This window comes from Lissotriton helveticus, chromosome 5_1 (assembly GCF_964261635.1).
Source record: "Lissotriton helveticus chromosome 5_1, aLisHel1.1, whole genome shotgun sequence".
Lineage (NCBI taxonomy): Eukaryota > Metazoa > Chordata > Amphibia > Caudata > Salamandridae > Lissotriton > Lissotriton helveticus.
Genome location: NC_136065.1, coordinates 1,556,691,944 through 1,556,709,225, shown reverse-complemented (window position 1 = coordinate 1,556,709,225; position 17,282 = coordinate 1,556,691,944). Strand labels below are relative to the sequence as shown.

Below are 17,282 nucleotides of genomic sequence, written 5' to 3'. Positions count from 1 at the left end.
CCAACCGGACTCTTCTCTCCTGGCCGCCTGCAGCATCTTCATCTCCAGGCTCCATAGATCTCCACGACGAAACCAGACACACTTTGGCACCTATGCACCCGCTTCCTGTGGGTGAGGTAACGACCAAACACCGGTTCTCCTGTAGTGGTTTACACCTCTAGTGTCCTAGTTTAAAGTGGGGTAATTCTATTCCAGTCGGAAGACTTCCAAAACAGTAACTTTCTAACTTTTACGCGCCATTGACTTTGCATTGGTGCATGCGTGTGCTTTAGGCACTGCACCCGTGTCCCGCGGGCCTCTCCCGACTTCATCACTGTTAGTCCCGAGTGGTCCCAGCGATTCACAAGGCCCTAGGCCCTACCATTGTTCGAGAGGTGGTACTTATACCACTATTTTAGTATGTGGTTAGAGTGGCCACCGGGCACATCAAAAATTATGCAACTTGTGTATGTTTAACTGTGCTTTTGTTTAAACGCTTGTGCCTCTGCACTCAAAGAGTACAGAGGATTATTCTAGTAATAAATACATATATTTTTATAATATATAATTTGTGTGGTGTCCTTTCATTTGATATTACAGGATTGCATATGGTAAAACAGCTGGCTTCACATGCCCTCTTGAGTTTAGCCTAAGACTGCTTAGTCCATGCTACCATTAGGATAGATTGTCTACAAGGTTGACTTACAACCACCACCATAAGGGATTGTTTGGACTGATACAAGGTGCCCCCAGAATTGGAGACATCATACATCAGGCCAACTTCTCACACGAAAGAAGTTAGAGAGTAGTGTCATGGGGACTTTGCTCATTGAACAACAGAGAAATTCACTTTTATCCCCATTAACTGTAGGGGCATTTGTGTTCAGCTAGTTAACGTTGTCTGTAACGCAGTTCTGGAAGGCGTCCAGGATATCTTGCTGGTTATTATTGATGGACAAAATCAGCTGAGTGTCGTCAGCGTAGTTAACCAGCATATTGTGGGTATAAGAGTAATATTGCCCTCATATAAACTTTGAAATGGATTGGGCTGAGCACAGAACCTGCGGAACTCCATGTTGGATGGTTTTAAAATCAGAGCGGTAAGGGGCCAGGGCAACCAAAAGGTAGGAGCTTATCCACCTTAGTATGGTACCACTAACTCCAATAGAAGCTAATCCTGCCAGCTCACCCATCTCCCAAAATATTTAGTGGTTTAGACCTCATGCTCATCCAAAAATCATTTCCTTCTAACCAGCGAATAGAGAACCAAAAAAGATGGAGCATATTGCAAAGAAAGTGTTCTCAGCAGGAAACATAGCACTAAAACCCAACTTACTTGCTGATTCAGTAGCCAGGGCTATGGCTTTATCAATATCTCTTCAACACAAAGCTTGGCTCAGGTATTTGGGATTGTTGCAGGATGTCCAAGCAACTCGAACGGACCTTCCATTTGATGGTTCCTGCCTTTTTGGAGTAAAGTCTGACTCTGCCATTGAACAGTTTAAGGACAGCAAAAATAGCTAGATCCTCGGGTTTTCAATTTCAATTAACAGACTTCTTGTCTGGTAGAACTGTGGAGGAAGGATTAGTAGAGTGGACTTTTTTTGCAGCCAAGACCACACCACAGAATCATGAGGAGGGTCTTAATGCAGAAATAACGGGTCCTGTTCAGGAGGTCTGTACTTTTTTGAGCAACTAGAGGGTGATGCTTTTGCTGAAGCCGATGTACGGAAAGGTTTCACAGCTGGTTTGAATAAGTCTGAAACTAGCAGTAGGAGTGGTCTTGATGAGGAAATTTGGCAAAGAGTTTTAAAAAATCACCAATGTCATTGTTCAAGGAACATGTAATGGAATGTTTTGTTTTGTAGCTCCTCGTATGAGAACTTCTTGAGCTGTCTTAGTGTTATCAATTGGTGAGGCTCTTTTTGAAGGAGAGTCCGTCAAAAACCTCCTTGTATCTGAGGACATTATTGTAGAATAGAAATACATCTTGGATCTGAACCTGTATCTGCGCTAGATGAATGCCTTAAAAAAGAGGCTTATGTAAAGTGATGTCTTGCAGTCGCTCTAGATTTGCAACAAGATCTGGACCTGGTTTGTAGAGACTTGGATTTCCATGGTGTTACTGGTGAGCTTGCTGGACAGTGAGCCCCCTCGCAGTCTGAGGAAGGGTCAGAGATGAGTGACGTGGAGTAGTAGTTGGAAGAACTGGTGGTTGAGATGGAGATGGTTGTGGAGAATCTGGAATGACTACTGGTGATGATGGTGGATACACTTGTGAATCTGAAGTTGTCGGTAGTCTTCTCACCTTCATATTAAGGAAAATGTAGATTCCGCATGTCTTGACATCGAATGCCTTCTATGTCAAAACATCTTTGGTTTCCCCCGATGTCGACCTTCTGGGTCTCAAGGTTGAATGGCCTCTACTCTTCGAAGTCTAGACAGTCCTTGACGGTGAGCATGTTCCCACTGTATCTCGCCTCAAAATCATAGTTTTTTACGTCAAACAGGAACAGCATCTTTTTTCAGGGCTTCTCTTTTTGGGGCTCCCTCTCAAAGTCCTCAGAGGGTAGAGGCAGAGCCCTGATACACAACTGACCATCTCCTTGTTCATGTGACGTTCCACATTCAGATAGCGCCTCTTCCGGTCTTTGCAGTTTTCAGTCTTCCATGAAGGCGAATCTTCTTCATGTCCTTCCGGGTATTCCTGGAAAAGGACTGACTCTCTCCTTGTTCATGTGATGTTCCACCTTCGGGTAGCGCCTCTTCCCGTCTTTGCAGTTCCCGTCTTCCATGAAGGCGAATCTTCTCCCTGACTTTACAGTATGCCTGGAAAAGGACTGACCCTCTCCTTGTTCATGTAACGTTCCACCTTCAGATAGCGCCTTTTCCTGTTTTCGCAGTTCCTGTCTTCCATAAAGGAGAATCTTCTTCCTGTCCTTCGGGTATGCCTGGAAAAGGACTGACCCTCTCCTTGTTCATGTGACGTTCCACCTTCAGACAGCGCCTTTTCCTGTTTTCGCAGTTCCTGTCTTCCGTAAAGGAGAATCTTCTTCCTGTCCTTCGGGTATGCCTGAAAAAGGACTGACCCTTTACTTGTTCATGTGACGTTCCACCTTCAGATAGCGCCTCTTCCTGTCTTTGCAGTTCCTGTCTACCATGAAGGCAAATCTTCTCCCTGACCTTCTGGTATGCCTGGAAAAGGTCCTGTAGAGTTGACATTTGTCTGGAATGTGACTAAGAAAGGAAGAGCATACACAGACCATGGGGTTTGGATTTTGACTTTTTTCTTCCACATGGAAGACATTTGGCAAATAAAGCTGGCCTTTTATTTGCTCGAAAAACAAATTTTACGGTGAGAAAATAATGAAGAAATTCTCTATCCAACTAAAGGCATTGTGTGAAACTGGTTGAATACCAATCTGCAAAGATTTTTTGTGGAACAATTCACCAACGTCATAGTTCAGGGAGCTTGTAATGGATGGTTTCGTTTTGTAGCTCCTCGCATGACAACACCTTGAGCAGGATTAATGTTACCAATTGGTGAGGTTCTTTTTGAAGGAGAGTCGGTCAAAGCTCAGTGCTCACGATCCTATCGCCAAGAGCTAGAAAATTAGATCCGAGTTAACTGCCATCTACTGGGCACAATGGGATACTGGATGGCTAAGAGTCCTTAAAAGTGCAGGGTCCGTTTTCATACATGCATGGCTGCTGCCTGTGTGTCAACATTACACTGTGCCTTTTTTCACCATTTCTTTTTTAAAGGTTTGTGATTGAAATTTATGAGGAAAACATGTATTTTCTAGTAATCGTCCCTAGTTTTTATTATTAATTTGGCCTTAAAGTAAATTAAAGAAATTGGCCAATATAGTGTATGGTATAGGCTGCAATACACTTTTAAAAGACAATATGTTAAAACTTCTCCTCCCTGAAACAAGGTGAAGATCTGTACTTAAGAAAATGTATTTTAAAGCAGTGCTCCTGGATCCCACATGTGGGCAGGACTATTCACTGCTTATGATCCTCAGTGGATATCACCTGAGAGCACCTGTGGCTAGAGTATCCTCCAGAAAGAGTGTTTATTAAGGTATGTAACTTGTTCTTTTAGTGGATACTTTTAACTGCAACCTTTTAAGCAGATTCCAAAGCAGTACCCGCCAGGGTGGTGGGTCTGAGAAGGGGACTTAATACCAGGAGTTCCTGCAGGACTGAGCAGGCAGAAGGACCCTCCCTGGAGTCCTGAGGGTCGATGCAGTGGTGTGCGTGGTGAATGTGTGGATGGACTCACATATAGAAGCTTGGCAGATGTTGAACACTGGAACCCCGCCATAGAAAAAAGCTGTAGGGGCAGCTTTGGCTTAGGTGGAATGAGCCCAAAGACCTTCAAGGAATATTATTCATGGATACAAAAAATTATCCATCTAGAGACAGTCCATTTTTGGACAGCATCATAACAAGACATCAATGGAGATCTAGCTGAACTATGCTCGGACCAGAAACTGCCAGCTCAGAAGATGCTGTCTTGGAACAAGCTGCAACAAGCAGGGCCCTCGGCAAAGGAGTGGAGGCGCTGCCTAAGTCTTTATCTGATCACCTATGGAAGGCTCCGCCATCGTAATCTGACTGGGGCTCAGAGTTTGTCCAAAAAAGCTGCGGCACTACCTGCCTGGAGTCATCTACTTGCTGTGAAGTCGAAGAGGTCTGGGAAATTCGTAGAGATCAACTCTAACTGGAGAACACAATGGGAGTCTGACAACTGGTGTGGACCATTTGAGTATTGATGAGTGAGCTCTCCTTGAAGCAACGAGAAAAGCATTCAACATCTTAGACTTGCCTAAAGACCGAGATCTGAACCTGACCTTGGAACACGAACGGGCCTGAGATTTGGAGCACTACCAGCTTTGATTCTTGTTGATGGCCACATACAGCTTTGCCTCCTCATCACCGACTACTTTTGGGTGCAACTTGGTGCATTTGTCGCATGACTCCGTATCGTGCTAGGATCCGAGACACCAAAGGCAGACGTCGTGTGCATGGGTATCCAACATCTGCTTCCTGCAGGTGTGGCAGGGCTTGGAGTCTAGTCTTTGGAGTTGACATACCCTAAAACCCTGTCAAACAAAACATTTTTAGGGGGCGTGGCTTGGCCGCTGAGCGGAATGGCTGCTTGATTCTGCAGCTCCGCCGGCCGAGCGATTATCCGACATTAATCCTACCCTAACACGGTGCACCTCGACTCCACCAGAAGGGAGAGACTGGAGTGGGCACCCGGCAGCCGCTACATGTGAAATCGGGACCGCACGGGACGACTTGAAAGGTGTGGCGGGGGACGAGGCCCAGATCCGGAGGTGAGGCCTAGACAAGCGACTGCAGCCGGGCCCTCGAGTAGCGGCGTTAGCCGCGGCTTCGACATTATCCGCCTAGCACCGCGGGATGCGAGTCGGCGGATGCACGGCCACAAGAAACAGCAAGCAGCTAGTTGAGGAACTCCAACTCCACTCTGCCCTGGCGAGAAGGCAGCCCGACAAGCGGAGGGAGAAACGGACACTGGCCGGCGGCGTAGAGAAAATGTGAGACGAGGATTGCCAGCGTATGAGAGGCTGCACGCTTGCAAAAGAGATATCGATCTCAGGGTGAAGACGCGGCATGTGTGCGGGACCCGACAGAGTGAGACGGCAGGACCAAGAAAGTGTAGATGTATAAGGCGTGCAGTGCCCAGCACCAATACAGCGACAGACTGTGCAAAGGGCAGCTGCCATTTTGTATCTCCAGCGCCACGGGTCCCCTGCAACCCGGGGAGAAGGGATAGAAAGTGAACAAGGACTGGGGTGGTTCACATGCCCTGGCAAAGCATAAGAATCATCTGGCTAACGCTTTGCTCTGCACGCACTCCGCAAAGTAGTTACACTCGAAAATCCAGATAAGTGCTAACTGCGCACCAGACCCGGGAGGCAGGCTGAAACGGGCCTTGGATCCCGGAGAGCGATCTGGGCAGAGAAGAGTATAGGGAAGACCTGCGCAGTAATCCACGACCCCCCCAAGCGAAACTATCTGGGCCCCCGGACTTCCATCTATTGGCGACTAGCGAGGCGCAAGAGACGGCAGTCACTGCCAAGGATCAACATCAGGGAGGCTCAGTGGGCGAAACACGCCATCCGTGCGAGCTGTGGTGCACTTTGGGAGGAGACACTGCCATTGCTGCCCGAGAAGTGCTCTGCGTGCAGGACTATGCGCTGACATACAATTCTTGTGACACACAGAGAGGGCCTGAGCCGGCCTGAGGGAGAGACCGCTGAGTGGCCACACCGGGTCGGAGGCCGCTCCGACGCCTGCTCACAATTGTGAAGCCGGAAACTAGGCAGCCCAAAATAATGTTTGAGAAGAAAACAAATAAACAGCAAGATGCCGGGGCAGCGGAGCGGGAACAAGGAGAAGACGGACTGCAGGATCAGATGCCGGCTGAGGACGTGAAACACATGTTCCAGGAACTAAAGGCAGGGCTGCAGGGCATTGATGCCAAAATGGACACTTTAGCACATCGCATGGATAGGATTACTCAACGAATGGACAAGCAAGAGGGGAGAATCAGTGTCCTGGAGACGAGAGTCACAGAAACGGAGGAGGGCCACATGGAGATCGAGAAGAAAGTGAAAGGCATGGATAAAGTCTTAGCCTTGATTCAACAGAAGAACGAGGACTTGAAAGTGAGATCAAGGCGTAACAACATCCGTATAACAGGAATTGCGGAATCGTCAGACATTCCAAACATGGCGCAATATGTGGAAACTATGTTCAAGGACCTGTTTGGGACCGATTTATCCACCATGTTCCTCATAGAAAGGGCTCACAGATCACTGGGACCTAGGCCCAAGCCAGGCGCACCGGCACGGCCTATATTGGTAAGTGTGCTGAACTATAGAGACCATGATACCATATTGCGCCTGGCCAGAGAAAAGGGAGCAACTCAATATAAGGGAAATAACGTAGCATTTTATTAGGATTTTACCCTGCAGGTGCAAGCGGCTCGCAGGGAATTTATTCAGGCGAAAAAGATTTTCCAGCATATAGGCACGAAGTACGCTTTGATATATCCGGCCAAATAGAGGGTCCAGGGCCCTGGCAGACCCACCTTCTTTGTAGACCCAGGCGCTGCACTTGCATATGCTAAGCAACAAGTGAAGGAACACCGCAATCAGAAGAACTCGGACGACGCCACATCTGAAAGTAGACTGAGTGACATTGAAAGACCTGATACAAAATGTATAACACAGCAAGATGCTAGACATGTGGAAACCTGAGGTCCACGGATGCACCAAGTCTCGCCCAGGAGGGAATTGACTCAAAATGTGTTGGTGAGTGAGGTGCCCACTCCAGGCTGACATTCGGAGGTTCCACCGAGTATCACTCGGGGGCTATGCTTAATGGTGGGGTCTTGAGGGGTATACATGGCATGAGCAGCTCGGCCACCCCGTCAAGAGCACGGGGGTGAAAGGCGGTCACTCTGCACACACCAAGGGATGAATCCCATGTACCGATACATGATGTTATGGACTACAATGTTTGGGGTATTGGAGGGGGGGTCAACACAACCTGATTGGGGGGTTGGTGTGGATGGGAGGGGAAGCTGGGACACGAATTCACAGGGTATGGCAAATCGGGGTGGGTTATACTCAACCAGTTTTGGGGGTCAGAGCGGGAGGGGGGGATCACAAGTTGTTTGGTTACGTATATTGCCTGCCACGCTTCACAGTTACACCGACTCGAAATCCTAGACCAAGTGCAATACCACACATAGGTCTTCCAGGACCGGTCTGTAATTACTCTGAGAGAACATACGCCCTGGCTTGTCGTCACATGAGGGACTGGCTGACCGAGTTGGGAGGTCTTATTGGTGCTGGTTTTAATACATGCTGGTGACCCCTAATAAGACGGTAAATTGCCTATCGTGGAATATCCGGGGGCTGAACGACAGAAGGAAAGCAATACTAATTCACTCATATTTGATGCGCCATGAGTTAGATATCAGTCTATTGCAGGAAACTCATTTGGCCTCTACTACCACTAATATGCTTAAACACTATAGATGGGGGGAGATTGTAGAAGCACCTTTCTCAAACTATGCCAGAGGGGTAGCTATACTCATATGCAGAGGGTTGCAATGGAAAACGCACAGGTCCATAATAGATAAGGAGGGTAGATATATTTTACTGCTAGGAACGCTATGTGCTGCTCCTGTGCTGATTGTAAATGTTTATGGTCCAAACGTGGATAGTCCGTCTTTCTATAGCACACTGTGGCAAAAAATCCAGTCGTGTGGCCAGACGGCGATCTTATGGGGAGGGGACTTTAATGTAGCCTTATCCCCCGCAGCAGACAGGCTGGGAGTGGCCCGTGAGCACTACCCCAGGACTGCGGGCTTTCTGAGAGACCTGATGAACGATGAATGTCTGGTGGACGTGTGGAGAGCTCTGCATCCGGATGGGAGAGAGGGCACGTGTGTGACTGTACATAGGAATGCATGGTCCAGGATCGACTATTGGTTGCTGTCCAGAGATTTACATGCACGCGTGACAGATGCGGATCACTTGCCGAGATCCTTTTCTGACACAATATGTATGGCCTTTTAGCTGGAGATTCCCCTCGAGAGCATTGCTAGATCAGGTGTTCAGGGAAGAACTGAGGGTAAAACTGTCTGAATACTTTAAACTGAATGAAGGCACGGTGGACTCGCCGGGAGTCCTGTGGGAGGCGTTCAAGGCGGTGACCAGAGGCAGGTGCATGGCGCTAAAAACAGGGGTGCTCAGATCTATAAGGAACACATTGAGTAGCCTCGAGAAAGATATTGCAAATCTAGAGAGAAGCAAAAGGTAGAATCCAACCCCGCTCACTCAATCATAACTTAGAACTAAACTAACGGCCTTCCAAGAGGAAGCCGAAAGGGAAACGGTATACCTAAATAAATATGCACAAGCGAGGAGATATGGGGAAGGAGACAGAGCGGGGAAGACATTAGCCTCATTACTACGAGCACCGCGCGGGGCAGAATATATAACGGAACTGCAAGGGTCGTGCGGCGAGACGGTAACAGACCCACAGGCCATATTGCGCACAATGTCGGAATACTACAGATTGTTATACACCACACGCACGAATCCCAGTAAGACAGACATAGCAGATTATCTGGACACAATAGCATTGGCTCGGTTCAACGATGGAGCTAGACGATACATGGACTAGCCATTCACGATAGAAGATGTTAGAGACGTGATTGCCGGAATGCTAGCTGACAAAGCACCGGGTCCGGATGGACTGACGGCTGCGTTCTATAAAGAGTATATAGACATAATTGCTCCTAGACTGCACCAGGTGTTTATGGAGGCCATGGACACAGGCATGCTGTCACCAACACTCAGAGAAGCCATGATAGTTACTCTACTCAAACCTGATAAAGACCCGCTGTAGCCAGAGTCCTACCGCCACCTCTCCTTAATTAATCTGGATGTGAAAATATACGCAAAATTAGTGGCAAAAAGACTGAAACCCATGCTTTCGCAGATAGCGCTCTCGGATCAATTGGGATTCGTCCCCGGGTGATCCACATCACATAATCTGAGGGTTCTTTTTGGCCTGCTCCATTATCTAGATCCTAACATGCAGGCAGCTGCTGCCCTATTGGTCGCCACAAAGGCCTTTGACTCCCTCGAGTGGAAGTTTCTATTCGCTCTATTTTCCCGCATGGGATTTAGCACTACCTTTACTCAACAAATCAAGCCCCTTTATGCATCTCCCACAGCGCGACTGACGGTCAACGAACAGATTTCAGAACTGTTCAACATAACAAGGGGCACAAGACAGGGCTGCCCTCTGTCGCCGCTGCTCTTCGCCATAGCCACAGAACCCCTTGCAGCGCGACTGCGGCAACACCACACCCATCGCAGCATTGGTTACACCTCTAGAGGTCTGCTCATCTCGATGTACGCTGACGACATAACCATATATATGACAAAGCCTGCAGAACATTTTGATCCACTGATGCGGGAATTCATACGGTATGGAGGCCTCACAGGCATACAAGTCAATTGGGCCAAAACTGTGATGATGCCCTTAACTGATGGTACGACTAGGTGTGATACAGAATTTCCCATAGCCTGGACGGACGACAGCCTTAAATATTTAGGAATCTGGTTCAGTAGATCAGTACAGGAAATATGGTTAGCAAACTACGGAAAAGTGGTGGACTGGATGGAGGGGAAAGTGCAGAAATGGAAAAATTTGCCCAGGTCGTATAGCCATAAGTAAAATGGTAATCCTGCCTAAATTGTTATATCTATTCGTGAATATCCCCATTCCCCTCAATGTCCATTTTTTTAAACGGCTACGAACTGTATTTTTGGAGCTAGTCTGGGTGGGACGTCAACCCAGAGTTTCTTGGAAGCTGTTGACACTCCCATTCAGCCAGGGTGGGCTTGCTGCCCCAGACTTTGAACTCTATGCATTCAGCGCCCAGGCGCAGTTCTTGCACTTTTGGCAGCATCCCATCCCATACCAACCGCATGTAGCTATCGAGATTGACATAGCTGCTCCAACTCCTCTGAACACAACGGTTTACCACCCTAACAAAAGGTCTCCATCGGACATAAACACAGTCGAAGTGACTAGATGGGCCTGGACGAAAATAGCTCACAGGGCGGGGGCATCGGAGCTTTATGCACCGTCAATGCCGTTGGGAGGCAATCCTCTGCTGGGACCTCTAACGGACAAAGCGGTGTCAGAGAGAGCGCGCAACCATGGCTTAAAACTCGCGGGAGATTTATTCCCAGCAGATGAGTTTCTGACGTTACGACAGATGTGCGCGGCGGAGTAGCCGACGGCCTCAGACATACTGCTTTATTATCAGTTGAGGGCTGCATGTAAAGCTCGATACACAGAGTTCCCGAAGGCACCCGCCCCGTTACCGGCGCTGGAAGACATATTGTCGAATAGCTCCCCTCGTAAATTGATCACCCGTATTTACAAGAACACACAGGAGCGCTCACCAATCCTCTCGTGCACGAACTGAGTGGGAAAGAGAATCAGATACGACAATCAGTGAAAAACAGTGGGCATTTTGTTGCTCGCAGCTTGAGAACCTATCCCCTAACTATCGGCTGAGGCTAATACATTTTAACTTTCTGCACAGAACTTACCGCACGCCTAAACAGCTACACCGAATGGGACTGCAGTCTGACGTGAACTGTTGGAGATGCGGAGTCGTAGATGCAAACTTTTTCCATCTGACATGGGAATGTAGGCATGTTGCGCTCTATTGGGAAGAAAAAATAGGATACATAGGGAGGATCATAGAGATGGACTTGAGGCCGAGTCCTCTGCTGGCACTGTTGGGTTTTGTCCTGGAGATCCCAAGTGGGTCTCGTAAACTAACTGCACTGCTGCTGCTGCTGGCCAAAAGACAGGTAGCTCTACATTGGAAGAAAACTGCTCCCCCTACAGTGGCGGGATTGATCAGTTCGGTCACATATTGCAAAGACCAACTAACTAATTATTAAGAGCTTATGCCAGCCAGAACACGGCCACTGAATATTTGGGAACCGTTTGCAGAGTGGCTGGGTCGCGGTGGTGCGGATCAGTGAACATGGTCGGATGAATGGGAGTGCTGTACTGTGAGAAGCGGGGTGCGTCGAGTGTAAAGGATGCGAATCTGGCATGAATGAGTGTGACAGGCGTCTGTCCATAGGGCAAGGGTAGAGGAAAGACTGAGACCGGGTGAATGTTTTGCAGCTAGAGCCAGATGACTTATGCAGCTATGTTGTAGTTCCAAAGAGGTAATTTACAGCCAGGTCTAGATGTGGGATTAAGTATTCTGAATGAGTGACAGATCATAGCCTTGCCTGCACACTATTGATTAGCGTTTACACACAAATAAAAGATACTGTATGTTAATACGTAGCTTGCGCCACCAGACCGCACTGGTTGTCAGTAAAATGGCTGTGTTAACGCTTCTAAACGCTTTGATATATCATGCTGACGGCCTTCGGGTTGTAGGCTTCCAAAGCTGTGTACACTGTGAAATTGGAAATAAAGGTTTTTATAAAAAATTAAAAAAAACATTTTGTAGGTTGCTGAAAAACCCACAAAGTTCTGGACAGAGGCTCGGAATCTGCATCAAAGGGTGTGGAAAACAAGGAAATGAAGTCTCATGTCTGCATAGGCTCCATGCCATTACTTCTGGAGGCAGGTCACGGATGGGAGCAATTGCTGTAAATTTTCTAGATCTAGTTTAGAGCCTAGGGAGGGAATTCAAAAGGTGAGCACTCTGTGGTTAGTTTCATCCAACTGAAAGGGCTTTTTAGGCACAGCATTACTTGAAGCGGATGACCATCTGGTCAGTTGCATATATTTTGTTACCTGGACATAATTCTAACCTTGCAAACATTTAAAATATTGTATTGCAGAGATGAAATTAGAGGATGCAGAAGAAGAAAGTGTGAGAGAGGCTTCACTTTATCAATCCTCAGATGAAAATTAAACAGGAGCCAATAAAGACGAAGATTGTTCTGTTGTGTTCACGCCATTTAAGATAATTCTAATAAAGGCGCTCTAAAGGTAGTGAATCTCTGACAAGCAAAATAAACTATGAAAACGTACAACTTTCGTGGGCACTTCCTTAAAAATAAAACACAAGAGTCATTAGTCATTCACAGAAGAATAAAGGCAGTTTGTAAAAACCTCCAAAACGTATCAATCCCCCAGATTTTCTTGAAATCCATGGATAGAGGGACTGCTGAAACATCCATGTCTTAAAAGACAGCTTTGATAAAGTGTTGTTGAGTGCCATCTAAAAATACAAAACTCCTTTGAAAATAGGAGTACATTCTTCAACTAAATTCGCCTTCTGTTAAAATTGCACTCAGCATTATTGATGTAATTGCAAATAAAGAAAGCATTTGGAGATCATCTCAGGGTGCCAGGACATTATTCACCAAATATGCATCTGTGGAATGATGTGATTGCAGGAGAACATATCTAACTGGTCAATACCTTTTTCGTAAGGGAACTCTTTTAGAGTTAAGATATTGAATGGTTGCTTACCTGCAATCCTAATTCTCTCTCAAAAAAACCTCCATTGAAATCACAAGCACTGAATACTCCCGCCCAGGTGCAAGGCATCTGTATTTAGTGCTTATGATTATGGAGATCCCCTGAGAATGAAGAATACTTTTACCCTTGCCCTCTAGACCATAGTTTGGTTCACCTAGGTTGCCTGGCTTCATTGTAGAGGTTTTAGAGTATAAAAATAGACAACGTATTATGGGTGTGGGACTATAATGCTAGGGACAAGTATATTGGTTCGACAGGGGGCAGACAGGATACGAAATGGCAGCATCCGAACCTTGAAGAATATGTGACTACAGAGTGATGGCTGCCTGATCCCCCAGGTTGAGAATAATCCACTCTACTCTCCAAAACACATTCAGAGGACAAGATCCAGACACACAAAGCTCTGCACGGATCAGGGGCGGGATATTTGCAGCGGAGGCTGAACTTTTATCATCCAGTTCGTTCTCTCCGCTCGGAATCCCTCTTCAAAGCTGTGGTCCCACGGGTAAGGAAGGCTCGTGCTGGAGGGAGATCTTTTAGCTGTCGAGCTCCCCAGGTGTGGAATTCGCTTCCGCTTGCGTTGCGTAGTACTGCCAGTCTGCTTCAGTTCAGGAGGGGCCTGAAGACGTGGCTTTTTAACTCCTAGTCTGTTATTTCTATTAAATGGTCATTCTCATTTTCTTTTAGGCTTTTGCTTTTAACTGTGTTGTGTTACTTTTTATCAGCTACTGGTGGAAAAAGCGTCGGGACACTCCTGTTCGAGTAGCCGTACGCTATACAAAAACAACGTAACATAACATAACATAACACATATCAATACTATGGAATGAATGTGTTGTGTGTATTTTACAGAACACAATGGATACGTTGCATGCAACGTTACACTGATGTATTCATGTAGTACACCAAATAGTAAAACTCAGTATAGACAATCCAGAGACTCTAAAAGTACTGACTAAGGCCGCTGTACCATAGGACAAGTTTTAATGATCAGTCGAAACATGTTGACGACAATTTAAGAAGGGCGACAGGGTAACAGAAACCCTCTTTTGTCCAAGATAATCTTCAGTTTTAGTCCAGCCAGAGCATCCTAAAAGAAAACTTTTGAGGATAGATCAAGGTTGCTTTAGAATTCACCTGTGTCTCCAAAAAGAATAAAAAGAACTCTTTCTCCCACACCAAGCACTAGAGACCACCAGGAATTCTGACAGAGAACTGGGTGTGGGAAGTCCAATGATCAAGACTGCCACAATCTGTGGGTTAAGGCCTTATATTTCACAGATTTATATCCTTGTATCAACACACATAATTTTTGGAGCATAATACGTTCTAATTTTGTGGCTGATGAAAGTAAATTGGTACCTGGGCAGCTGAGACGGTGGGAAGAGGAGTCGCAATTTGTTGTGAAGCTCTTGGAACTCTTCAAACGATCTCTGGACGAAGGATGTTTCAATGGGGCCCTCCCGCCGCACTTTCACTATGTACACCTAGTTCAGAGCACAGAAGGAAAACATAGGGATCAGTTCCAGGTACAGGTTTGTGAAAACATATCTACCCATCAACCACACATTGCTATTGTTTATAAAATGTTTATATTAATCATTTTATTACTTACTCAAGTGGTTTGAGAGAGCAATCATACAGACATATCCTGTGAGCACACCTGGATAAGGTGGGAATTGTGTAGAACATTTTACAATACTTTGTTACAGAATAATAGTTTTTTCCACTCATGAATAAAACTACCACCATCCCACCCAACAGTAATAAATACGCTGTAAAGAAGGGACATCGAGACTGTATCAAAAAGAATCTCCATTATATGACCTCATTCTGACGATGTGACCTGGCCAGCTGAGTTGGAAACACAAGTGGAGAGGGGCCCTAGGTAATAGGGAAGGAAGTAGTTTGGGTGCTGGGGTTAGTGTGGATGGATGTGGGTTAGAGAGCATTTAGACAAAAAGCTGTGGGATTCGCAGTCGTGGTATGAAACAAGTGAAGTCCAGCTTGGTGAGCTAGTCAAGGGGTGGTTTCCATTGGAGCATAAATCTCTTTCCGAGTGGTATAGGTTATAGGTTATTTGTTCCATAGCATGGGTGAGCCAAAGGTCATTGGGGGGGGGGGCCTTCTTCTTCCAATGTTGAGCAATAAGTTGCTTAGCCACTCCCACCATCTGCATGGTAAGGGGTTAGTCTACTAAGGAAGGTCATATCTTCCAGCGAGTGATCTTAAGCCAAGAAATACAGTTCTGAGGCCCTCTGGTATTTGGAATCTCAAAGTCCCTTTATTTTTCCCATGATTTCCTTCCAGAAGGTCTAAATCACCATTTGGAACCAAAACATGTGTATATAAGTCCCGGGCGCACGGCAAGAAAGCCACCAGAGGTCAGAGACAGAAGGAAACAGGTACTTAATACATGAAACAGTTAGCTACCACTGGTATATCTACTAGTAATCAGATTCTATATTGGGTATGCTGCTTTATCTCTTCGGGATGTCTTGTCATAATCTCTCCCACTGTTTATCAAAGATAGGAGCGCCAGTATCTTATTCCCATCTGCCTTGAAAGGGGAACCTTCGGGCCAGCATGCTTAATTGAATTGTTTGATATGTTCTAGATATGAGACCATTGGAACCCACATAAGTGTGAACTCATTTTTCAAACAGTGTGAGCGGTCTAGTAGCAGCTACAATATTTAGTGGCTGATGCGCCAGTGTCTTTCCTGAAAATATTGAAGAATGGCCGTCTCAGAGATGTGGATTTTGTTTTACATTGTTCGAAAGATTTTATTGTATTCCCCTAGAATAGGTCACTTAAGTTCCTACATTCTCCCTCTTCCGATTCATTGCAACAGAGGAGTGACATTGCCAGGATGATATGTAGATATAACAAGAGGGGAGTGTTTAGTGAGGGAAATGAAGTAAGCTCTCTCCTAAGTGACAAGTGGCACCAGATTTCAATAACTTATTTTTAGTAGGGAGTAGTGAGATGTGCGCTTCTAGGCCGCTGCTGACGAGCAGGCCAGGGGAGGTTCCAGAGTAAATGGCACACAATCGCTCGATCCATTTGGATTCACTGCTTTTCATTTTGCCACACCACCTATTTGGAAATGTAAAGGAGATGTGTCGACTCCAAGGAGTATAGGGAATACAAGGCTCTCTAGGTGCCATCAAAAGCATAGAGGATATATGGGTAGTGCTTAATTTAATAAAAGTTAAGTATCAGGGTCCTTCTCAGGAGGCCACTGCATCTTGCAACACCCATTGTCCCTGCCAGCACTACCAATGACAGTACCAACAAAACTACTAACCGCCACAAACCTGCAAGTGTGACAATTCAGACTATTCCAGCCACCCTAAGGTAAAAGAATTGTGTTGGCAGCAGCTAATATTAATTTTTATGTATACTGTATGATTAAACAACTGTTGTAATGTTTAACTCAAAACTAGACAACAGCACCACCATGTGGCAAACTGTCATTAGAGCCGGTGCTAAGAATGAAGTGCCTGTGCCGAGCACCGGAAATCACCAGCTCAAATTAACCACTGGGCATGGAGTTTCTTACTCTCCCCCAACCGTACGAAAGCAATTCGTTTTATTGGTAGAATGTAAATAACAATGGTGGGAATAGATTTTAAGTGGGTATGGATCAGATCCAAATTAAAACAACTCTAACCCACAGTCCCCACCCTGGGCTTTCTGCTTCTCTTGGTCATTTGCCGGGGAGGGAAAGATTCAGTCGTTGGTTGGCAGTTTAAAATGGTGGCAAAGTCTCTTGACGGTGCTCAAGATGTGTCATTTCAGGCACCAGAAATGGTCAAAGCCTCTCAAAGCAATCACTGTCAGTTCCACAGGCTCCATCCAGGGTAAATATTATTTACAAGGGGTGCTACACAGCATGCAGTAAGGCCAGATTGGAGAGGACAATTGAGTTTCACGTCATACTCTATTCCTGGCTAAGCCACGCCTCCACACATTGCTATAGTAAACAAAGAAGGTAGAAATAAACAACTGGTAGGGTGGGTGATAAGGAAGGAAACAATAGAACGCAGAAGAAATGAGAATTTCATTGTAAAGATTGTAACAGGAAAAGTAAACATAAAAAGGAGAGGAAATATAAAAGCACTGAATTAAAAAGAGGCGATGAATGGTGCAGCAACTGGAAAGAACAGAGATAGGCATGAGAAGTAGAGGGGGGAAGATGC

At 46.1% G+C, this 17,282-nt stretch overlaps 1 protein-coding gene across 2 annotated transcripts in view; it reads right to left on the bottom strand.

Annotated features, from left to right (window-relative positions):
• The window catches only part of PIK3C2B (phosphatidylinositol-4-phosphate 3-kinase catalytic subunit type 2 beta), a 463,326-nt gene that overhangs the window by 32,523 nt on the left and 413,521 nt on the right, over window positions 1-17,282 (bottom strand). For both annotated transcript variants that reach the window (XM_078644643.1, XM_078644644.1), the window contains one exon: window positions 14,440-14,564. In XM_078644643.1, coding sequence (XP_078500769.1) covers window positions 14,440-14,564 — 125 coding nt within the window. The remainder of the gene's footprint in view (window positions 1-14,439; window positions 14,565-17,282) is intronic.